Source organism: Periplaneta americana, chromosome 12 (genome assembly GCF_040183065.1).
Source record: "Periplaneta americana isolate PAMFEO1 chromosome 12, P.americana_PAMFEO1_priV1, whole genome shotgun sequence".
NCBI lineage: Eukaryota > Metazoa > Arthropoda > Insecta > Blattodea > Blattidae > Periplaneta > Periplaneta americana.
The window spans coordinates 165105879-165131864 of NC_091128.1; the positions used below are offsets into that span (position 1 = coordinate 165105879).

A 25986-nucleotide genomic window follows, 5' to 3' on the forward strand; every position below is an offset into this window, starting at 1 on the left:
CAGATTTTTTGACAGCAGACTGGATGATAAAAGCTTCTCAACCGAATAATAACACGCATTTCCCATATTTATTCTGCGTTTAATTTCCTCCCGAATGTCATTTATATTTGTTACTGTTGCTCCCAGATATTTGAATTTTTCCACCTCTTCGAAGGATAAATCTCCAATTTTTATAATTCCATTTCGTACAATATTCTGGTCACGAGACATAATCATATACTTTGTCTTTTCGGGATTTACTTCCAAACCGATAGAACAATTAATTGAAATACTAAAATTTGTACATTTGTTGAAGTTTATGCTATGCTTCCTCTATCTCTTCGTTTTTTTCCACATCAACTAATTCTTCATCCATCATGAAGACATCATCAAAATGTTTAGTCTAATTACTATATTATTTATCTTCAACTGTCCACACCTGTGGAGCAACGGTCAGCGCGTCTGGCTGCGAAACCAGGTGGCCCGGGTTCGAATACCGGTCGGGACAAGTTACCTGGTTGAGATTTCTTCCGGGGTTTTCCCTCAACCCAATACGAGCAAATGCTGGGTAACTTTCGGTGCTGGACCCCGGACTCATTTCACCGGCATTATCACCTTCATATCATTCAGATGCTAAATAACCTAGATGTTGATACAGCGTCGTAAAATAACCCAATAAACTTATGTTCAACTATTAAAACAATTAACTATCACAATAAACAAGATACGTAATAACGTAACAACCGCATGCCATTCTTCTGTTTCTAAGTAATTTTTCCTTGCTAAAAAGTTATATATACGTAATTAATTATATTTTATATTTTATTATAATTTATTTACTTATTTATTTACTTATTTATTTATTTATTTATTTATTTACTTATTTATTTACTTATTTATTTAGTTATTTATTTACTTACTTATTTATTTATTCATTTATTTCCTCATTTATTTATTTACTTAGTTATCTATTTATTTATTCATTTATTTATTTATTTACTTATTTATTTATTTACTTATTTATTTAGTTACTTATTTATTTATTTATTTACTTATTTATTTATTCACTTATTTGTTTCTTATTTATTTATTTATTTACTTATTTATTTATTTATTTATTCATTTATATATATATTTACTTAATTATTCATTTATTTACTTATTTATTTATTTATTTATCCATTTATTTATTTCTTTATTTATTTCTTTATTTATTTACTTTTTCATTTATTTACGTATTTATTTATTTACTTATTTATTCATTTATTTACTTATTTATTTATTTACTTATTTATTTACTTATTTATTTAGTTATTTATTTATTTACTTATTTATTTATTTATCTACTTATTTATTTATTTATTTATTCCTTTATTTACTTATTTATCTATTTATTTATTTACTTATTTATTTACTTCTTTATTTATTTATTTACTTATTTATTTACTTATTTATTTATTTAGTTATTTATTTACTTATTTATTTAGTTATTATTTTATTTACTTATTTATCCATTTACTTACTTATTTATTTATTCCTTTATTTACTTATTTACTTATTTATCTATTTATTTATTTACTTACTTATTTATTCATTTATATATATATATATATTTATTTACTTATTTATTTACTTATTCATTTATTTACTTATTTATTTATTTATTTATTCATTCATTTATTTACTTATTTGTTCATTTATTTACTTATTCATTTACTTATTTATTTATTTAGTTATTTATTTACTTATTTATTTAGTTATTTATTTATTTACTTATTTATTTATTCCTTTATTTAATTATTTACTTATTTATCTATTTATTTATTTATTCATTTACTTATTTATTTATTTATTTATTTATTTACTTATTTATTTAGTTATTTATTTATTTATTTACTTACTTATTTAATTATTTATTTACTTATTTATATATTTACTTATTTATTTAGTTATTTATTTATTTACTTATTTATTTAATTATTTATTTATTTACTTATTTATTTATTTACGTATTTATTTATTTATTTATTTATGTATTGATTTATTTATTTATTCTTTCATTTATTACTTTTTCCTTCCTGTGTTCGGTTCTCTTTACTTCCTTTCCTTTCCTTCCTCCATCCCTCCCATTGTCTGTTTCGTACTGTTCACCTCGTCCTCGTGGACACCGTTCCTGTTCCCCTCCTAGCTGACTGAGTATAATCGCGTAGCGGCAGGTAGCTGTTCAGCTACACACAACTCTATTGGCTCCGTTCCACAGAATTTCACACACAGTTTAATATAGGGACAATCTATTTAGAACGCGCTAAAAGTACAGAGTAGGACTCGAGGGGTGTCCAATAACATTCTTCTTTCTGCCGCATATGAAATTGTTTTGTCTCCAATACAACGCACATCGTATTTGAAGAGTCCACTGCAAGAATGATGGATGTCATTTGGAATACATTTTTGCAGGAGAAGCAATTGAAAGCTTAACTGAGTTTTTCCGATCATTACTGGACAATGACTATCAGTGTTAATGCCATATAACTCTGTATGTACATTCTATATGTCTTAAGCTATGCATTGACAGTCTTGGTTCATTTTCGACAAGAAAGTGACATCCATCATTCTTGCAGTGGACTCTTCATTTTATCTTGCGTCCTGACCTGAGTATCGGGGACAACTTAAGTGTATTCCGTCAGAAAATAGTCTATATCGATAGATTTTTTATTCCAATAATACATTTTGTTCCATTGTTGTAAAACGCATTCCTGACGACAATGTTTTCTAATACACTCTGTTTTGAAATTCATAACGAAGTTACCATTAACTGAAACACTTCTAATAGACCTATGTGTTCTTAAGCTTTCATAGTGCCTGTATCAGAATTAGGCTTTTGGGTATTCCATCGTATTCTGGAACTTGGCATTTTTAACGTTTCGGAACTACTTAGAGCACGGGTGTCCAAACGTCTATAGAACCAGGAGATATTACACGTCATGCATGATCTGCTAAGGTCAATAACTTTCCACATAAAATAGGAAAAACGACCTTAAAGAATATGCGCTGCGGGTTGCTTACTCCAGGGGTTACCTCGTACGAGTTACAATTGGACATCTGTGAATTAGAGGTTCCATCACCAGAGCAGAGCATCGTAGGTAAGACCACAGGGGTTGCCTATTCTGTACTATTTTGGGCTCGTTACAACTGCTTTTCAGGAAACCTATAATTTCTGAAGTTAAAAAGACATCCGAATAACATAAAACATATTAGGCCTATACAGGGTGATTCACGAGGATTTACCGACCGATAAGGTACGAAAGGACGTCTTTCAACCAATCATGGCTGCTTATCGCACAATTTATCATTTCCCTAGCATTTGTTTATTTTTATCGCTTCTCTAGCATTTGCTTGTTTTTATCACTTCCCTAGCATTTGTTTCCCGCATAGATAGTCGACTGAAAGTGGAAGCTCCGTTCAAAAGTTTTGGTGAAGCTAACATTAGTGAAACAGAATTTTAGTAAGTCAATATTTTATTGTATTAGAGTACTTTATTTATTCTAATCTTCATATACTTCTGTTTTTATCACCTCCCTACCATTTGTTTCTTTGTTTGCCAACATTTCAAACTGCAAATTTTTTACGGTACTATATAACATACTTTGCGATCGTTATTTGTTTACCGCATAGACAGTCAACTGAAAATGATGGCTCCATTCAAAGGTTTTTGTGAAGCTAACATTAGTGAAACAGAATTTCAGTAAGCCAATTAATATTTTATTGTATCAGAGTACTTTATTTCTTCTAATCTTTATATACTTTCTTCTAATTGTGTAATAGTCAATTAAATTCACGTATCATAGATTGTTTAATACTAAGATTTATTGAAAATCATGTGTAAAGTGACGTTGATTACTGGGATCCGGATAATTGGATTGGAACTGTTTTAATAAAAATGAAATTGATTCAACAAAGCCTTCTTGACTAGTAACCGTCCCAGAGTTCAATGAAGATTCCATAGTTGGCACACCTGATAACATCACATAATCATAACATACCACTGCCATCTAGCATGCACCTAGCGTACTATTTGTAATGTTGAGATGTACAATAATACATTTGAAGACAGTTGTATTTTCGTAAGTCAATTAATATTGTATTGTATTGGAGTACTTTATTACTTCTAATCTTTATATGCTTTCTTCTAATCGTGTAATAGTCAATTAAATCCCACTCGGGTTTTGGTTTTCTCTAGATAAATCAAAACCTCTAGTGAGATTTCTTTTGTTAAAATATTTTATATGGTGTAATATACTCAAAATCCTACTTTTTATCACAGATCTGTGAGAAATATTTTATTATATGCTTTGTCAAAAACAGATTTGATAGTGTAATACCTGCCTTATGTGCAGCTATAATTCGTCTAGAATCCACAACTACTGCCATCTACCAGTCTTTAGATAAACAACGAGGAATACCCACCATGAAGGACGGCCGTTTCGCGTCGCCCAAACACAGGAGATGCCCTATTTTTATGTAGATGGAGATAATAATGAAAGTGGAATTGTAGAAAGTGTTGATGAAATGCTGAGAGGAAAAGGCGAAAATTGCTAGAAGACCCTCACAAAGTTGGCTTTGTGAATTGCAAATATAACTTCGACATGGCAGAGGTTTGAATTCGAGTCCTTGACCTATTCCAACTGAACTACCAAGGCGGCTAGGCGAGACTAAAATGTAGACCTGTAATTTTTGCCTGGAGCCCTTCCATTTAGTTGTAAGGTCCCTTTACGTCATCACACGGCACTTCTGCTGTACTTCTTATGAGTTTGATGGTAATTTCACAGCATTAAATACGGTAACTACATTTCATTACAATTTGCGGGTTCGACCCAATTCCTAGAGCAGTCCGATGCATGGGTCCGCCACGCCGGCGCGATGAACGTTATTTCGGAGTGACATGGAAACCTTGGGCGTCCACAGGGGCCGATCTAAATACGCGTCTTTGTAGTGTTGCCAAGCAGCATTGTGATTGTGTATAAACAGATGAGTATCGCAATTCAGATGTCTTTCCTGAGTTGCTAGTACTTCATTTCGGCAACAGAGGCACTCATAATGATATTACTATAGAGTTCCTCGATAATAATTGAATATAAGATGAAAGAGTAATGGAAAGGAGAAAAATTCTCTCCGGCGCCGGGATTTGAACCCGGGTTTTCAGCTCTACGTGCTGACGGTTTATCCACTAAGGCACACCGGATTCCACCCCGGCGTCGGAAGAATCGTCTCAGTTTTAAGTCCCAACTCTTGGGTTCCCTCTAGTGGCCGCCCTCTGCACTACGTCATAGATATCGATGAACCTAGGACCGAAGTCCACACATGTGCTGAGGTGCACTCGTAATGAGTGACTAGTTGGCCGGGATCCGACGGAATAAGCGTCGTCTTAAATCACGAAGTGATTTACACATATCATATATTATTATTATTATTATTATTATTATTATTATTATTATTATTATTATGTACCGAAGTACATATGATATTTCCATGCAGATATTCTGCGTCATCATACGATGAAAGCGTAATGGAAAGGAGAAAAATTCTCTCCGGGATTTGAACCCGGGTTTTCAGCTCTACGTGCTGACGCTTTATCCACTAAGCCACACCGGATTCCACCCCGGCGTCGTTATAATAATATATATGATATGCGTAAATCACTTCGTGATTTAAGACGGCGCTTATTCCGTCGGATCCCGGCCAACTAGTCACTCATTACGAGTGCACCTCAGCACATGTGTGGACTTCGGTCCTAGGTTCATAGATATATACGACGTAGTGCAGAGGGCGGCCACTAGAGGGAACCCAAAAGTTGGAACTTAAAACTGAGACGATTCTTCCGACGCCGGGGTGGAATCCGGCGTGGCTTAGTGGATAAAGCATCAGCACGTAGAGCTGAAAACCCGGGTTCAAATCCCGGCGCCGGAGAGAATTTTTCTCCTTTCCAGTACTCTTTCATCGTATGGTGACGCAGAATATCTGCATGGAAATATCATATGTACTTCGGTACATAATAATGTATTGAATAGGCCTATAAGAGTTGAGACTCAGGATCCTAACATGACCTACCTTGAATAATTTAAAGGGAAAATTGTTCTGAGGCCGGGTATCGATCCCGGGACCTCTGGCTGAACGCACCAGCGCTCTACCAACTGAAATATCCAGAAACTCCACCCGACACCGTCTCAATTTTTCCCTTTATATCTATACCTCGTTTTACCATGACAACGCTTTTTAGTTCCTTTAGCACTCTGATTACACTGAACAAATTTTTACTTTTTGTCTTGCTCCGAAATAAAAATAGGTGAATATTACTAATACTTGTGCCCTAAATCTGAATTTAAAATCCAAATTGTCCCATCACCAACCAATTTCGGGAGAAAATGAATTGAATTTTTTTATGACAAAACTTATTTGTTTTTAATTTTTCACTGCTACTGATAAAATTACAACACGCTAGGGATTCAAAATATCTCATAATACTTGAAAAATGTGTCCTGGATGTTACGTACTGTAGTTTAAAACATAACAACAATAAAAATATTTCATGCGTATAATGAGAAAAATCTCGGAATTTGAATTTACAAATCTATACTAATAATAAATCTGTAGCCAAAATTTTTCTGGTAATTTTCGATTTTTCAGAAGTAATTGGTGTTAACATGTATAATTAACCATCCTGAAGCCGAAAATCGCTTTTTTGAAATTTTTGTTTGTATGTCTGTCTGTCTGTGTCTGTCTGTCCGTATGGATGTTTGTTACCTTTTCACGCGATAATGGCTGAACCGATTTATATGAAAATTGGAATATAAATTAAGTTCGTTGTAACTTAGATTTTAGGCTATATGGCATTCAAAATACTTTATTTAAAAGGGGTGGGGGTTATAAGGGGGGCTTGAATTAAATAAATCGAAATATCTCCCTTATTATTAATTTTCATGAAAAATGTTACATAACAAAGGTTTCTTTAAAAGTAATTTCCGATAAGTTTTATTCTATACAAAATTTTGATAGGACTGATATTTAATGAGATAAATGAGTTTTTTAAATTAAAATAACGCCATCTAAGGCTCTGTACTGAAATAAAAACAAATGACTTCGTCTATAAGGGGCCTTGGATACCAACAATCGAAAGCTATTAAACATAGCCTACATTGAATGTTTCTGTGTTTGTATAAAGTAATATCGGGAGCTAATTAATCGTTTAATTATTAATTCACCATTGGAAAGTGTAGTTTCTCTAGATGGACATAATTCTACAATGCTATTACAGTAACTTCTGAAACATATAGCAAGTAATATAAAGTATACACAATAAAACTAAATGATATGTCAATCTTCATTAAAATATGGTTGTATGTAATAACAATTAAGAAACGTGTGAAAGGAATTGTCATTGCACCAAATGATTGATCTCGGGACCAAAATGATCACATTTTAATTATTTAAATACAATTTCAATTAAGTGCCATATTAAACGATTTATCCTTCTAACAAACACGAATGTTCCCTCGATCAAACGTCCTATTTTAGTTACGGTACGTAACACTTTATATTTATTTCTAACAGGTGCAGCGGAGCGCACGGGTACGGCTAGTAATTGAATATAAGAATTGAGACACAGGATCCTAACATGACCTACCTTGAATAATTTCAAGGGAAAAATTGTTTTTTTTTTAAATTGTATTGGGTTATTTTACGACGCTTTATCAACATCTAGGTTATTTAGCGTCTGAATGATATGAAGGTGATAATGCCGGTGAAATGAGTCCGGGGTCCGGCACCGAAAGTTACCCAGCATTTGCTCGTATTGGGTTGAGGGAAAACCCCGGAAAAAACCTCAACCAGGTAACTTGCCCCGACCGGGATTCGAACCCGGGCCACCTGGTTTCGCAGCCAGACGCGCTGACCGTTACTCCACAGTTGTGGACGGGAAAAATTGTTCCGGAGCCGGGTATCGATCCCGGGACCTCTGGCTGAACGCACCAGCGCTCTACCAACTGAAATACCCAGAAACTCCACCCAACACCGTCTCAATTTTTCCCTTTATATCCGTACCTCGTTTTACCATGACAACGCTTTTTATTTCTTTTAGCACTCTGATTTCATTGAACAACAAATTTTTACTTTTTTTCTTGCTCCGAAATAAAAATAGGTGGATATTACTAATGCGTGTGCCCTAAATCTGAATTTAAAATCCAAATTGCCCCATCACCTACCATTTTCCGGAGGAAATGAATTGAATTATTTTATGACAAAACTTATTTGTTTTTAATTTTTCACTGCTACTGATAAAATTACAACACACTAGGGATTCAAAATATCTCATAATTACATAGTTTAAAACATAACAGCAATAAAAATATTTCATGCGTATAAAGAGAAAAATCTCGGAATTTGAACTTACATTTAAAATAATTTTCTGGATGACTTCTGTATATAACTAGACCCGGGACTGTATTTTACAAGGAACAAACAATAGTCTGCAAGCATGCTGGATGATGATCTTCCTTTATATCGCCTTTCCATTTCAGATATTTCTTGATGAAATCTTTCCCCATGCTCGTCGCTTACCGCTCAAAAGTTAGGAGGAAAGAAATCCAAATAAGAATATAAAAAGTGTATTTTGAGAGACATATTACACTCCATTTTATCATATGCACTTAACATGGTTTCCAAAAGAAGTTCTAAGTAGTTCTCTGCCCTAGAATTTCCAAGGAAATTTGAGCAAACGTCTTTGAAAGCGCGCGATGCCATTCTTTCTGTAACGGAAAGTTTTTCCTCAAACAAAGGGTCAGCCATAACTTTGTGAATTTGTGGACCGATGAAAATGCCCTCTTTTAATTTGCTTTCATTCAAATTAGTAAACTTTTCCTTTAAATACTGAAAACCACACCCTTGCTTGTTCATTGCGTGGACCTCTCATTGAACTGTTATGAAATTTTCTTAATATAAGGAAGCAATATCTGTTTATTTATTAGAAGTACAAAAGAACATACCAACAACTATAAGAAACCGGAAATAAATGATAAACTCATAAAATGCATTAGCTTTTGTTTTGGTTTATACCCCCAACTCGCGCCAGATGTTTCCTGGAGGAGCGCCTATCGAAAAGTGAAATCATAATAGCCTGTATCTTAAAAACCTTACGTGCTATGAAGAAAAGAGATGCATTTTCGGATTCAGCGCACATCAAATCATAAGGGACGCATTGTTTTAGATCGGAGCAAAATTCTTGTTGTTCACTGTTATTGTATTATTTGTGTCTTTGATTTATAAAGAATTTTAGATAAGGGCGCAAATAGCCATAGTAGCTGACGCGCCCTTTTTAAACTCATCTATCTATCTATCTATCTATCTATCTATCTATCTATCTATCTATCTATCTATCTATCTATCTATCTATCTATCTATCTATCTATCTATCTATCTATCTATCTATCTATCTATCTATCTATCTATCTATCTATCTATCTATCTATCTATCTATCTATCTATCTATCTATCTATCTATCTATCTATCTATCTCTCTGTCTGTCTGTCTGTCTGTCTGTCTGTCTGTCTGTCTGTCTGTCTGTCTGTCTGTCTGTCTATCTATCTATCTATCTATCTATCTATCTATCTATCTATCTATCTATCTATCTATCTATCTATCTATCTATCTATCTATCTATCTATCTATCTATCTATCTATCTATCTATCTATCTATCTATCTATCTATCTATCTATCTATCTATCTATCTATCTATCTATCTATCCCTGTCTGTCGGTCCGTCCGTCCCTTTATATCCACATAACTCGCTGGGCTGACGAAACGCCAGAGATCCACATCGAGTGCACACAATCTCTGTATGACTTGAAGGCAGAAGAAGATACCACAAATGATTTGCAGTGAAAGACCTGCCCTTGGGCAAACCACTATGTATGAATGAATAGGCTATATTGTTTATCGGAGCTAATTCTCGATGATGTTTTTCTTGCTATCGCTTTATAAATCTTTCTTATCGCAGTCTTAAATTAATTAATACTTGTAAGTGCCATTTGTCAGTCTTCGCCGATATGTAATCTATAAGTAATTGTAAGAATAGCGATATATGACGCATCTTTTGAAGCTCTTTCATGTGTCCACCTAAATGAGCGAAGAACAACACATTCTTTATCTCTTCTATTTGGAATATTACTTACTTCAACTCCAAAATATCTGACAACTCGTTTTGAATACCTTACAATATTGCTTAATCCACATCAGACTTTGTTATCCATTCCTCGTCACCGTACCTCTTTCTATTCGTCCTCTTTCACCTGTCAGTGTCTCGTCTATGGAACTCCTTACCTCGTCATGTCAGGGATTGCCGAACAGTTAATCAATTTAAATTAAGGGTGAGTGTTAGCCGATTTTTATAGGTTATTCTGTGTGTTGTGGCTTAGTAGATAAAGCGCCAGCACGTAAAGCTGGAAACCCGGGTTCGAGTTCCGGCGTCGGAGAGAAATTTTCTCCTTTCTACCGATTGTTCACCATATGGAAGGGCAGAATTACTGCATGAAAGTCCATATGTACTTCGGTACATCATAGTAATTTGTATAACTTGTCATTTAGGCCTAGCTATTACAAATTGGCATTAGGATATAAATTGTAATTACTTAATTATGTATCACGTTTAGTCAGTATTTCATAATACAGTTTGTAAGCTCCTTAATCTGAATTAGAGGCCTAATGATTTTATATTTAATTTTTAAATTGTTAACTGCCTCCCATTGGAGGTAGCCCAGAAGGACTCAGTATACTCTCCTACATGAATTTTACAATGTTAAATGTTTACATACATTTGTTGACAGAAAATTAAAAAAAAACATATATGAATTATAAGTGAAGAAAAAGAAATTAAAGAGAGTGAATATGATGACTCAAAATTTAGCAAGAGCGTTTCAAAACTGAAGTTATGATGTCAGCAGTAAGTGTCTGTGGTAGTTCAAAAGTCTTCCTAAAGCTTTCAAAGAACTTGGGAATCATACCACGAGCTCCAATAAGAAGACCAATCACCTGAATATTTTCAAGCTGGTAATTTGCTTTGAAATAATCAACTGTTGGCAGATAAATGTTGATCTTTTCTTGATTGACATCCTCCGGCTGGCTACTCCCCGTTTCAATCCTTATGGTAGGATCAATTATATATCCTTTCTTGGTAGTCTGGGAATACGCTATGATGTCAATACGTCTAGAGGAGCCATTAGTAGCAAGGCAAAAAACTTCCTCTTCTACTGTCCAAGATTTTTTTTTTCAAAGCAGTTACAATTAAGGATCGAACATGATGAGTCTGGCATTTCAGAGGAGTAAACCTCTGTTACACTGACATTGGGCGTGGGCAAGGGTTTCAGTCTCCTGCCAGAAATGTCTGCACCGGGATCCGTCCAAAGAGCGACCAGGTACTCCTCTAACTGCTGCTAAATTGGCGTTCATTTTAAGGCAGGTTGCCCATTCAGATGTAGATAGTCCAGACTTGTTAAAAATCCAGGCATTGGCTTTAGGCACTTGTCTATACAATTCTACACCTCTGCCTCTTCCAGGCATTACTTACTTACTTACAAATGGCTTTTAAGGAACCCGAAGGTTCATTGCCGCCCTCACATAAGCCCGCCAGCGGTCACTATCCTGTGCAAGATTAATCCAGTCTCTATCATCATACCCCACCTCCCTCAAATCCATTTTAATATTATCCTCCCATCTACGTCTCGGCCTCCCTAAAGGTCTTTTTCCCTCCGGTCTCACAACTAACACTCTATATGCATTTCTGGATTCGCCCATACGTGCTACATGCCCTGCCCATCTCAAACGTCTGGATTTAACGTTCCTAATTATGTCAGGTGAAGAATACAATGCGTGCAGTTCTGTGTTGTGTAACTTTCTCCATTCTCCTGTAACTTCATCCCGCTTAGCCCTAAATATTTTCCTAAGCATCTTATTCTCAAACACCCTGAACCTATGTTCCTCTCTCAGAGTGAGAGTCCAAGTTTCACAACCATACAGAAGAACCGGTAATATAACTGTTTTATAAATTCTAACTTTCAGATTTTTGGACAGCAGATTGGATGATAAGAGCTTCTCAACCGAATAATAACACGCATTTCTCATATTTATTCTGCGTTTAATTTCCTCCCGAGTGTCATTTATATTTGTTACTGTTGTTCCAAGATATTTGAATTTTTCCACCTCTTCGAAGGATAAATCTCCAATTTTTATATTTCCATTTCGTACAATATTCTGGTCACGAGACATAATCATATACTTTGTCTTTTCGGGATTTACTTCCAAACCGATCGCTTTACTTGCTTCAAGTAAAATTTCCGTGTTTTCCCTAATCGTTTGTGTATTTTCTCCTAACATATTCACGTCATCTGCATAGACAAGAAGCTGATGTAACCCGTTCAATTCCAAACCCTGCCTGTTATCCTGAACTTTCCTAATGGCATATTCTAGAGCGAAATTAAAAAGTAAAGGTGATAGTGCATCTCCCTGCTTTAGCCCGCAGTGAATTGGAAAAGCATCAGATAGAAACTGACCTATACGGACTCTGCTGTATGTTTCACTGAGACACATTTGAATTAATCGAACTAGTTCCTTGGGAATACCAAATTCAATAAGAATATCATATAATCTTATTATAGGGATACGTAACAAGCTGTTTTTTTACGGTGATGGGTTGTTAGCCCTTCGCCCAACCCCCAAGCTGGAGGACCACCCCTTATCGGCTGTCCACGACTGCTTATTCAATATATTCGCAGCTACCCTCCATATCTAGAGGCCGTCTCCTCTATCCGTCTCCTCTATTCAAAAAAACAAAAAAGAAAATGTAAATTAATGTTAAAAAAATACATAATGAAATTTTAAAAAAATAATAATATTCTGCGACAAGATGTGGTAGCTATCAAAACGATAAAATAGTTAATAGGGAAAACATAAGGAAGAATACAACAAATGGAATATAATAAAGTAATAAAAGAAAGAAAAAAATACGAAAATAAATAAAATCCAAAATAAAAAGAGTATGGTAATAAATTCTTCTGGTGATCAACAGATCAAGAAAAGGGGAAAGGAAGGAATATATATTACAAAACTATCGCAGAGGAAAGGGCTTGTAATTTAACGGAACTGGGTAGTGATTCTGTGCGATTAAAAAATTTCAATACAAAAGTTTAGTTGAATATTTCTAAGCTTCTAGTGCTCAGAAAGGAATAAAAATTTCCAGGCTTATGCAATCAATCATTCTGAATTCAGTGGTATGAAAGACAACTAATTAGTTTTGTATCCAAGTTCAAAAGAAAGGCCGTAACTGATAACCTGTTTTCCCACTTTGCTAGGTGTACCTCATTCTTCAGGTGCACATTACTTGCTACTATCTTCACTCATATACCTTGTATTTTTTTTAAGTTATCCAGTATTGTGTATTGTAAATTCCAAAGTAAAATTTAGTTAAATATTTCACCCCTAGTGAAACAGAAAAAAATATTGAATTTTGTTTAAAATTTTTTACAATTTTTTCAATGCATATACATTTTTTTCTCGTGTTATGTGTGTGACATTCTTAAAACCGTAGGTCTACAATGTAGATCACAGGCTGCAGAAAACACTGCAAAAATTTCATGTAAATTGATTCAGTAATTTCAGAGAAAAATGCACTTAAGTTTGAAAATGTCAACTTATGGAAAACTGTATATATAAAAAAAGAATATATGAATTACATGCACCGCCAAATTTAAAGAGGTCCTTTAAAATGCATTACCTGCAGAAATGCCCTCCACAATATTTATATTCTTTTAATGACCAGTTTTGTAATTTATTTTAAAATACAAAATAAAAAATCGGATTTTTGACCCCTAATCACTACCTCGTTCCCTTAAGGGAACCAGGTAGTGATTAATGGTCAAAAATCCGATTTTTTATTTTGTGTTTTAAAAACAAGTGCAAAGCTTGCTCTTTAAAACAATATAAAAATATTATGGGGGTATTTCTGCAGATAAGCCCGTTAAGCGGCCTCTTTAAATTTGGAGGTGCATGTAATTCATATGTTCTTCTTTTTTTTAAAAGCAGTTTTCCATAAGTTGACATTTTCCAAACTTAAGTGCATTTTTCTCTGAAACTACTGAATCAATTTACATGAAATTTTTACATTGTTTTCTGCAGCCTGTGTTTTACGTAGTAGACCTACGGTTTTAAGAATATCGTATACATAACACGAGAAAAAATATATATGCATTGAAAAAAATTGCAAAAATATTAAACAATGTTCAATATTTTTTCTGTTTCACTAGGGGTGATATATTTAACTAAATTTTGCTTTAGAATTTACATTATGCATTACTAGATAACTTAAAAAAACTCAGGGTATATGAGTGAAGATTGTAGCAAGTAATGTGCACTTGAAGAATTAGGTACACTGAGAAAACAGATTATCAGTTAAGGCCTTTATTTTGCACTTGGATACAAAACTAATTAGTCGTCTTTTATACCATTGAATTCTAAATGATTGATTGTATAGGCACGGAAATTTTTATTCCATTCTGAGCACTAAAAGCCTAGAAATATTGAACTGAACTTTTGTACTGAAATTTTTTCATTGCATAGGCATCACTACCTACTACCCTTAAAGGAATCTGAATTGAAAAAGTGAAATTTTAGTTTATTTTTTTAAATTAGATTGTGATTGCTTATTCTTGATAAATGAACCATTATCAAATATTCACATGCCTTGTGAAGCATTTTGCAGACATGCACTACAGAATTAATCCATTCCTCAGTCTTCATTATTTCCTTCCAATATAATTATTACAAAACAACGCAAAACGACCAGTGATTGGAGGCAGCCAGACCTGTTTGTTAGGCTATCGTGTCCGTATCGCAACAGCGCCGCATTGCTTTGCATTTGCTGTTGGTTTATATTATCTGGTTATCGGAAAGCAAATAGCCATCTCCTCGACGTCCACTTGACTCTTGAGTGCTGTACTCAGCCAGCCCGCTGCGTTTCTTCTCACCTCCACGCACGCTACTGTTAACATTTCTAAGCAACTGATTTGACATCGTGAAACAAGCCTGGCAGTCGGTTCATGCTGTAATATGAGGTTTCAAAATCATGCATACAAGACGGTCCAATGTGGATAGAAATCGGGTACTCATATCGTACAGGTCGATCAGAGTTATCTATCGGTCTGTCTGTCTGTCAGTCAAATTTATGATCAGTTTTTCTAACTGTAGGTCAGTCAGTCCAGTCTGAGGTGCTTTCAGCCCAGTATGAAGGGCTGTCGGTCCAGTCTGAAGGACTTCCAGTTGAGTCTGAAGGGCTTTCGGTCCAGTCTGAAGGACTTCCAGTTGAGTTTGAAGGACTTTCAGTCCAGTCCAAAGGGCTGCCAGTCCAGTCTAAAGGACTGCCGGCCCAGTCTGAAGGACTGCTAGTCCAGTATGAAGGACTGCCGGCCCAGTCCAAAGGGCTGCCAGTCCAGTCTAAAGAACTGCCGGCCCAGTCTGAAGGACTGCTAGTCCAATATGATGGACTGCCGGCCCAGTCCAAAGGGCTGCCAGTCCAGTCTGAAGGGCTGCCGGCCCAGTCTGAAGGAATGCTAGTCCAGTCTGAAAAACTGCCGGACCATCCTAAGGGCTGCCAGTCCAGTCTGAAGGACTGTCGGTCCAGTCTGAAGGACTGCCTGGACCAGTTCGAAGGGCTGCCGGTTCAGTCTGAAAAAATCCCCGTCAGTCTGAAGGACTGTTGGTCTAGTCTGAAGGGCTGTCGGTTCAGCCTCAAGGGCTGTCGGTTTAGCCTGAAGGTCTATCGGTTCAGCCTCAAGGGCTGTCGGGTTAGCCTGAAGGTCTGTCGGTACAGTCTGAAGGGCTATCGGTTCAGCCTCAAGGACTGTCGGTTTAGCCTGAAGGTCTGTCGGTACAATGGCTATCGGTTCAGCCTCAAGGGCTGTCGGTTTAGCCTGAAGGTCTATTGGTACAATCTGAAGAGCTATCGGTTCAGCCTCAAGGCCTGTCGGTTTAGCCTGAAGGTCTGTCGGTCTAATCTGAAGGGCTATCGGTTCAGCCCAAAGGGCTGTCGGTTCAGCCCAAAGGGCTGTCGGTTTAGCCTGAAGGTCTGTCGGTACAATCTGAAGGGCTATCGGTTCAGCCTCAAGGTCTGTCGGTCCAGTCTGAAGGGCTGTCGGCCCAGTCTGCAGATCTGTTTAGGATAGTCCAGTCTATCGACAAGTGAGTTTAATATATGACTATTTCGGTTGCTTGCGTTTATCAATTGGTAACTGCAATGTATGATTTCCAGGCAGGCTTTTGGGAGTCAGTGTTACTGTTGTTATATTTATTATCATTATCATCATCGTTACACCATGATTTAGGTTTGTTGCAACTATTTTGTTATTTTTAATGTTATGTTTTTTTTTAAATTCTTACTTACAAATGGCTTTTAAGAAACCCGGAGATTCATTGCCGCCCTCACATAAGCCCGCCATTGGTCCTTATCCTGTGCAAGATTAATCCAGTCCCTACCATCATATCCCACCTCCCTCAAATCCATTTTAATATTATCTTCCTATCTACGTCTCGGTCTTTCCAAAGGCATTTCCCCTCAGGTCTTCCAAATGATACTCTGTATGTATTTCTGGATTCGCCCATACGTCCTACATGTCCTGCCCATTTCAAACGTCTGGATTTAATGTTCCTAATTATGTCAGGTGAAGAATACAATGCGTGTAGTTCTGCGTTGTTTAACTTTCTCCATTCTCCTGTAACTTCATCCCTCTTAGCCCCAAATATTTTACTAAGCACTTTATTCTCGAACACCCTTAACCTATGTTCCTCTCTTAAAGTGAGATTCCAAGTTTCAGAACCATACAGAACAACCGGTTATGTAACTGTTTTATAACTTCTAACTTTTAGTTTTTATTTGTATGTTACTTTAAATTTTTTATTTTGTGATTAATTTTTTGGTGTCTATCTGCAGCTTGTGGATTCTCGGAAGGACTTTTACTGTTTGTTGTTATAGATTGTGGTTTTCGATACTCACATACTAACGCAGAACTCTTGCGGATGACTGCAGTATACAGCATGTGCTGAATTATTAAAACTTCATTACTCTTCTTGGCAGATTGATCGGTGTGGTACACTAAACGCTATTCAGCATTTCCTCTTAATTAAGTCGCAAATTACGACTGACCCAATTTGGGCACATGAACAATAAACAAGATGGTGGACGTGGACATGTTTATTGTGTGTGGAATTTACAGGTTCATAAACATTGCGCCGTGCAACATTGTCACGACTGCAAGCGTGCTGCCAAGCACTGGAAAGTCACGGGAGGCGTGCAGGCAGCGAGCCAATATCTCCTTATCACCGCAGAAATCCCAAATATTGATGAAGTTGTATGAATTCTGATTGCTTCGTTATCTCATCCGTGACAATTACTTTATCTTAGATTTGTTGCTGCCATATGTTCGCATTTGGTATGCTGTTCGGAATCTTAAGTCGTCCAGCTAATCCGCCGCTGTGGAGTAACGGCTAGCATGTGTGATCGTGAACCGAGCGGGCTCGTGTTCAAATCCTGGTTGGGACTAGTTTACCTGGTTGAGGGTTTTTCCGGGGTTTTCTCTCAACACATTAAGAACAAGAGTTACGTAACCATCGCAGATGATAAAGCGTCGTAAAATAAACCATTTAAATAAATGAAAACCCTCCAACTGTAGTATCTGTATTGTTGTTCAGTCTCTGGATTCGATCATAATTATTTTTTTCAGCATCAAAGATATTGAAAAAGTGAATGCATGCATGCCTTCCTGTATAAATTATTTCTTCTGACCTGTTGGACGAATTTTGTTCATATTCACTATCAACGATTATTTTATTGAGGAATAATGCACATGTAAAATATAATTACAATTTTTAGTAAAATATTAAGTACTACAATATGTCTCGTGACCAGAACATAGTACGAAATGCAAATATAAAAAAAAAACGGGAAATTTATCCTTTGAAAATATGGAAAAATCCAAATATCTTGGAGCAAGAGTAACAAATATAAATGTCATTCGAGAGGAAATTAAACGCAGAATAAATATGGGAAATGCCTGTTATTATTCGGTTGAGAAGCTTTTGTCATCCAGTCTGCTCTCAAAAAACCTGAAAGTTAGAATTTATAAAACAGTTATATTACCGGTTGTTCTGTATGGTTGTGAAACTTGGACTCTCACTTTGAGAGAGGAACAGAGGCTAAGGGTGTCCCAGAATAAGGTGCTTAGGAAAATATTTGGGCTAAGAGGGATGAAGTTACAAGAGAATGGAGAAAGTTACACAACGCAGAACTGCACGCATTGTATTCTTCACCTGACATAATTGGGAACATTAAATCCAGACTTTTGAGATGGGCAGGGCATGTAGCACGTATGGGTGAATCCAGAAACGCATATGGATTGTTAGTTGGGAGGCCGAAGAGAAAAATAGCTTCAGGGACGCCGAGACGTAGATGGGAGGATAATATAAAAATGTATTTGAGACAGGTGGGATATGATGGTAGGAACTGCATTAATCTTGCTCAGGATAGGGACCAATGGCGGCTTATGTGAGGGCGGCAATGAACCTCCTGGTCTCTAAATGCCATTTGTAAGTACGAAATACAATAATAATAATAATTATTATTATTATTATTATTATTATTATTATTATTTAATATTTATTTATTTTATTTATTTAACTAGCTAGCTAGTGAGTACAAATTACATTTATAAAACAAAAATGTTTCTGGCCACTACCGTAAGAGCCAGGCTCGTGTACGGTGTGGCCTTAGTCAATAATATAACAAAAAATGTACAAGGACAGTTTACTAAATACAGCAAGTAACTTAATTCAAACCGTTAAATACAACACAAGAGCAAGAATAAAGAAGAAAGAGAAAAAGAGAGAAAAATACACATTTAATATAAATTGACAATCCGACAAAAGCCAGTGATATTCAATAAAAACATGAATATAGTCGACAGAAATGAAAGGTAAAAAAAGTACACACATTTGTTAATATTATATATCATGAATAATTTTACAAATTTCTTTTTTAAAAGCTTCAATTTTAAAATATTTCAAATTTCGAAAATGATTTGTAGTTTTATTATAAAGTCTTGGGCCGAAACTAGCACCATGTTTAAGAGCTGCACTTGTATGACATTTAGGCTCAATTAATGGGAAAGTAGACTTTTGTCTTCGAGTACGATATTCATGTCGGTTAGATTTATGTTTTATTTTATTTCTGTGGTAGTGAGTTAGTAAACTATATTTATAAAATAAGTTATAAATAATAATAATAATAATAATAATAATAATTATTATTATTATTTATATTATTAATATTTGTGGAAATATAACTTTGCAATGTAATAAAACAGCAAAATTAATTGTGTATTAATATGGCAGCTAATGTTTGTCCGCTGCGTGCTATACCAGGAAGGTCCCGAGACGGAAACCACTGTCGTCGTTGCGTCAGTGAGATTGAAACTCTTGGCCACGTTTTGGGTGCCTGTCCTTTCAGCGAGACACTGCGGAACTCTAGACATCACCGAATCAGGTCCATGATTGGCGAAGCCTTGAGGAAGAAAGGTCTCACTGTACACGAAGAAGTCCACGGCATCTCTCAAGAGGGATCCTATCGGCGAATTGACATGCTTGCCATTCCACCAGGCTCTACATCCGCCTACATTATCGACCCGACTATCAGGTTGAGGCACAGGAACAACAGCCCGCTGAAGTTCTCTCAGAAAAATGCAGGATTTATGAGCCCACAGTTCCATTCTATTTGGAGAAATATCACCTCACCTCCATTGAAGTAGTTGGGCTGATGATTGGCGCTAGGGGCACAATACCTCGCCTCTTTGTCAGTTTCTGCAAGAAGTTCCAGCTGAACAACGACTTCATTCGTGATGTTTCCCTTGCCGCTATCAGAGGATCACTTGCCATTTTAAAATACCATCTGTACTTTGTTTCCTAAAAAGGGAGAATTTTTCTCGAATATCTAATCTGTTTGTTTACTGTGTTTAGGCCTGTTATGCATGCTATTATCTTTCCTGTACTCAATTTTCCCTTTTGTTCCTTCCCCTCATTTCTCTTTTGTGGTCTGTTTTTGTTTTCCCTCAATATGTTTATTATGCTTTGTCCAATGAGGCAGTCCCGTCATTGGGAAAGCTGAAGGAGTGTCTTTCAATGTGTCGATAAGTTTTAGACTGAAACTACACAACTATAATTTAATAATATTATATTTTCTTTTGAAGATTTGTGTTTCCTTAAAAATCAAATCCGGAAGAAAAAAATTGTTCATCATCGTAATACGTCCTCTTTAAGCTTCGCTGCCTTCTGTTATAATAATTTGACAATGTGTGTACGTAGCTGACAGGACATAATTTCCTGGAATGTAATAAAGTAAAACTCTCGAAGAAAGTTCTTGTAAAAAGGCTGTTGAACTGAGTCGGGAAAGCAATGTGTTTAAATGTAAAATAGAAGTTAGCCTGGAACACCATAAAGTAACGTGCGTCCTTTCGTTTCAGCGGGAGCACGTTCGAAGGACAGTGGCAGAACGGCAAACGCCACGGATTGGGAGTCGAAACACGTGGCAGATGGCTGTACCGGGGCGAGTGGACGCAGGGCTTCAAGGGCCGCTATGGCGTGCGTCAGTCCTCCACGTCCAATGCCCGCTACGAGGGCACGTGGGCCAATGGACTGCAGGATGGCTACGGCTCGGAGACGTACGCCGACGGAGGTGAGTGCAGTCAATAACCTAACCTAACCTAACCTAACCTATTAACATTTGAAGAGAAAAATTCGCTCCGGCGCCGGGGATCGAACCCGAGTCCTTGGTTCTACGTACCAAGCGCTCTGACCACTGAGCTACGCCCGAATTCAATCCACAGTACCGGACCGAACCCTCCTACTTGAAAGTTTCCCTTTTGCCCTGACTCCAAATTAGGCATACGAGTATATGTTGACATTTTATGTTAAAGTCAACTGCCATTATACAAGGGGCGCACTCAGCTGAGTGACTTATTTGGTTTGGTACGTAGAACCAAGGACCCGGGTTCGATCCCCGGCGCCGGAGCGAATTTTTTTTCTCCTCAAATATTAATTGCCAATATTACAGATATTATTCTGTAGGACAGATTAATAAAAATATCTTTAATAACCTAACCTGACCGATCCTAAGCTCTGGATGCGTTTCTCCGACCTAGGAGAGTGGAATACAGGACTTTCACGAAAATGTTTGTGTGTGGTTCGAATCTTCATAGTGAAGGAATTTCCTCATGAAATTTCGGCCAGTGTATGGGACCGGTGCCCATCCAGCATCGTGATGAATTTGGGTAACTACGATAGGTAGCGAAATGAGATTTCAGAAGCCAGCTATAACGGCTGAGGGGATCATTGTGCTAACCAGAGATTTGCATCGGACGTTTTCGCTCGAGCGCCAAGTAGTTCATAGCATAATCCGATAGGTAGCGCACATGCATTATGGGTAAAATTGTCACGAGCGATAAATCCTCGAACGGTATAAGCCGAGCGTTAGACATTCGTTCTTGTTACAGTGATGAACTGTGTAGTAACATCATAGATGTTTATCATTACAAAACTTTGCAGTGTTTAACTAACCTCTCCATAGTACAACTACAAAACTTGCTTTAAAATGTAATATAAATGTTGTAGGTAAATGTTTTTTTCCCCCACACACAGGAGTGATTTTGTTTTTGCTATATCTGATAGATGTTATTGGATGTGAATGTAATTATTATAAACGGACAACACAATCACGATAATGCAAGAACTGTATCAAGTTTTCTAGTAATAATAATAATAATAATAATAATAATGATAATAATAATCTCTAATATATAGTGTATCAATCTTTGCGTCTGTAACAGTTGTGCAGCATGATTATTTGTTTTATTATATTTTCTGTGACGTTATCTCTGTACTAATATTGTTATTAATCTACTGCTATATCAATGATATTTTATAAAACGTTTCTACATTGTTGCAGTATATAGGCGGAACACTATGTATGGACCTATGATATTATATATGCGGTAAATCAAATATTGAATAATTACCAATTAGCAATAATAACTGTATGTCGAAAGTTTTTCATACTATTTTATTTATAACTTTTTGTTCCTGTTTTGGTACGTTCCATTGACTGTTCCATTAAACGTTTGTCATAAACGCAGAAAATAAAGCCTTATTTTTACCGTGTGAGCAAAACGTATGTGTATCTTATCTGTCGCCTTCCATACAAGATAAGACATGTCGGTGAGATGACCTTGTACTGTGCTTCTATTTATTACGAGCGTATCACGACTGATCGTATCTCACACGAGGGTGCGACACTCGACCGAGTTCAAGCGAGCGATTTAACTCCAATGCAGCACTCTGGTGCTAACCATACGATACACTGATCAACAAAATTAAACATAATTTTTGTTAAAATAAAAGGAATGGGTGATTACTATAGCATTTTTCGTGCTGATTTCGAATCTGTTTTCAAAATTTTTCTATCACCCAGGTTTTTTGAGTAATTATATGAAATGTAATTCAGACTTTTCTAGTATTGAACTTTGTAACATTTTACCTAAAGTGTGTGTAAAATAGATTTTAATCTACACTTGGCTTGAGAAACATCTCTTTTTGAGTGTCCAGCAGTAGTTTGTCCAAATATTTGGGCTCCATTTTTCCTAGTAGTGCCTTTCCATTTCAGAAAAATCCTGACTAAAACGCTCCCCACCTTCGTCGTTCACTACCCGGAGGTTTTGAGGAAAGAAAATGAGAATCCAATAAGTTACTTTAAGATACATATTAGACCCCATCACGTTATAATTCTGAATTTTATTATTTTATTGGGTTATTTTACGACGCTGTATCAACATCTAGGTTATTTAGCGTCTGAATGATATGAAGGTGACAATGCCGGTGAAATGAGTCCGGGGTCCAGCACCGAAAGTTACCCAGCATTTGCTCGTATTGGGTTGAGGGAAAACCCCGGAAAAAACCTCAACCAGGTAACTTGCCCCGACCGGGATTCGAACCCGGGCCACCTGGTTTCGCAGCCAGACGCGCTGACCGTTACTCCACAGGTGTGGCCTATATAATTCTGAATCAGCTCGCTGACAAGTTCTCTGTAATTTTCTGAAATTTTTATAGGTTCCCGGCAAATCACTGAAACTGTAAAAGGCATGTGACGGGATCCTTTCAGCCAACTAGTTGACAGAATTACATGTAGTAAAGCAAATTTCAGAGGCCCAGTTCCTGTCCCCATCTATTTTGCATTGAAAATAACACTCGTAACACTTTTTAAATAGTGTAATAAAAATTCACCTGTGTGCCTTCAACGTTAATTAGCCACAAATGTAACAAAAATTGTTTATAATTTACACAGTATTTCCAGGTATGTTTCATTTAATAAGATACTTTTACAACATTTAAAATTAGGACAAAGAAAACACAGGTTACGAAATTTGTTTCATGAATGTAAGTTCCAACTCAACTGAGAATTAATACTAACTCTGACAGTGTTATGAGGAATACAGTTTATTTTTTAAGAATTCTGACTTCACAGGTAACAATGATCTAAAGTTTTAAGTCAATTTCGTAAAGCAATGAAGAGATTTGAAATATTTTCTCGCCATTAGCGTGTTAAGAACTGTATACAGCAGTGATCGCCAAAAGCTGTGTCGCGACTCATGCCCCTGCCTCCACTCAAGCGTAACCATGGCATCATACCCCCAACCTCTGTTTACATCCATCACTTCAATAATTATAAGTAAAGACATTTGTCAGCAGCGGACGTACGCATGTAATGTTACGAGTGTGTAGGATAATATGTTTCGATGTCTTTTCAAAAACAGATAATAAGTAAAAAGTTAATTTTAAGGAGGATGGGAGAAAAAGTATTTATTTTTTGTAGATGGAAAAAATATAAGATACTTAAATTGTTGTAAAATTTTAAATGAAGTATAAAAGAACAATGTACGTTGTCAATATTCTTCTTGTTATGAAGACTACCACGCCCTTACCTGTAACTTGAATAATAAACGAACAATAAAAAGTAACGGCTTCTATGTCTTAATCGGGGTAAAATACTTCGACGTTTTTTTGTACGTATGAGTGTAATTTGAATATTTCATTAATAAATAAACAATAAAAAGTATTGGCTTCTATGTCTTAATCGGAGTAAAATACTTCGACGCTTTTTTCTACGTATGAGTGTAATTTGAATATTTCATTAATAAATAAACAATAAAAAGTATTGGCTTCTATGTCTTAATCGGAGTAAAATACTTCGACGCTTTTTTCTACGTATGAGTGTAATTTGAATATTTCATTAATAAATAAACAATAAAAAGTATTGGCTTCTATGTCTTCATTGGAGTAAAATACTTCGACGTTTTTTGTACGTATGAGTGTAATTTGAATATTTCATTAATAAATAAACAATAAAAAGTATTGGCTTCTATGTCTTCATTGGAGTAAAATACTTCGACGTTTTTTTGTACGTATGAGTGTAATTTGAATATTTCATTAATAAATAAACAATAAAAAGTATTGGCTTCTATGTCTTCATTGGAGTAAAATACTTCGACGTTTTTTTCTACGCATGACTGTAATTTGAATATTTCATTAATAAATAAACAATAAAAAGTATCGGCTTCTATGTCTTAATTGGAGTAAAATACTTCGACTTTTTTTCTACGTATGAGTGTAATTTGAATATTTCATTAATAAATAAACAATAAAAAGTATCGGCTTCTATGTCTTAATCGGAGTAAAATACTTCGACGTTTTTTTCTACGTATGAGTGTAATGTGAATATTTCATTAATAAATAAACAATAAAAAGTATCGGCTTCTATGTCTTAATTGGAGTAAAATACTTCGACGATTTTTTCGACGTATGTAGTGTAATTTGAATATTTCATTAATAAATAAACAATAAAAAGTATCGGCTTCTATGTCTTAATCGGAGTAAAATACTTCGACGTTTTTTTCTACGTATGAGTGTAATGTGAATATTTCATTAATAAATAAACAATAAAAAGTATCGGCTTCTATGTCTTAATTGGAGTAAAATACTTCGACGATTTTTTCGACGTATGTAGTGTAATTTGAATATTTCATTAATAAATAAACAATAAAAAGTATCGGCTTCTATGTCTTAATTGGAGTAAAATACTTCGACGTTTTTTTCTACGTATGAGTGTAATTTGAATATTTCATTAATAAATAAACAATAAAAAGTATCGGCTTTTATGTCTTAATTGGAGTAAAATACTTCGACGTTTTTTTCTACGTATGAGTGTACTTTGAATATTTCATTAATGAATAAACAATAAAAAGTATCGGCTTCTATCTCTTAATTGGAGTAAAATACTTCGACGATTTTTTCGACGTATGTAGTGTAATTTGAATATTTCATTAATAAATAAACAATAAAAAGTATCGGCTTCTATGTCTTAATTGGAGTAAAATACTTCGACGATTTTTTCGACGTATGTAGTGTAATTTGAATATTTCATTAATAAATAAACAATAAAAAGTATCGGCTTTTATGTCTTAATTGGAGTAAAATACTTCGACATTTTTTTCTACGTATGAGTGTAATTTGAATATTTCATTAATAAATAAACAATAAAAAGTATCGGCTTCTATCTCTTAATTGGAGTAAAATACTTCGACGATTTTTTCGACGTATGTAGTGTAATTTGAATATTTCATTAATAAATAAACAATAAAAAGTATCGGCTTCTATGTCTTAATTGGAGTAAAATACTTCGACGATTTTTTCGACGTATGTAGTGTAATTTGAATATTTCATTAATAAATAAACAATAAAAAGTATCGGCTTCTATGTCTTAATTGGAGTAAAATACTTCGACGATTTTTTCGACGTATGTAGTGTAATTTGAATATTT

General features: G+C 35.4%; 1 protein-coding gene across 1 annotated transcript in view; it reads left to right on the forward strand.

The window, feature by feature from the left end:
* Positions 1 to 25986, forward strand: part of jp (junctophilin) — a 334334-nt gene that overhangs the window by 136086 nt on the left and 172262 nt on the right. Inside the window, exon 2 of the mRNA XM_069842500.1 lies at positions 20582 to 20793. Within this exon, the coding sequence (XP_069698601.1) occupies positions 20582 to 20793 (212 nt within the window). The remainder of the gene's footprint in view (positions 1 to 20581; positions 20794 to 25986) is intronic.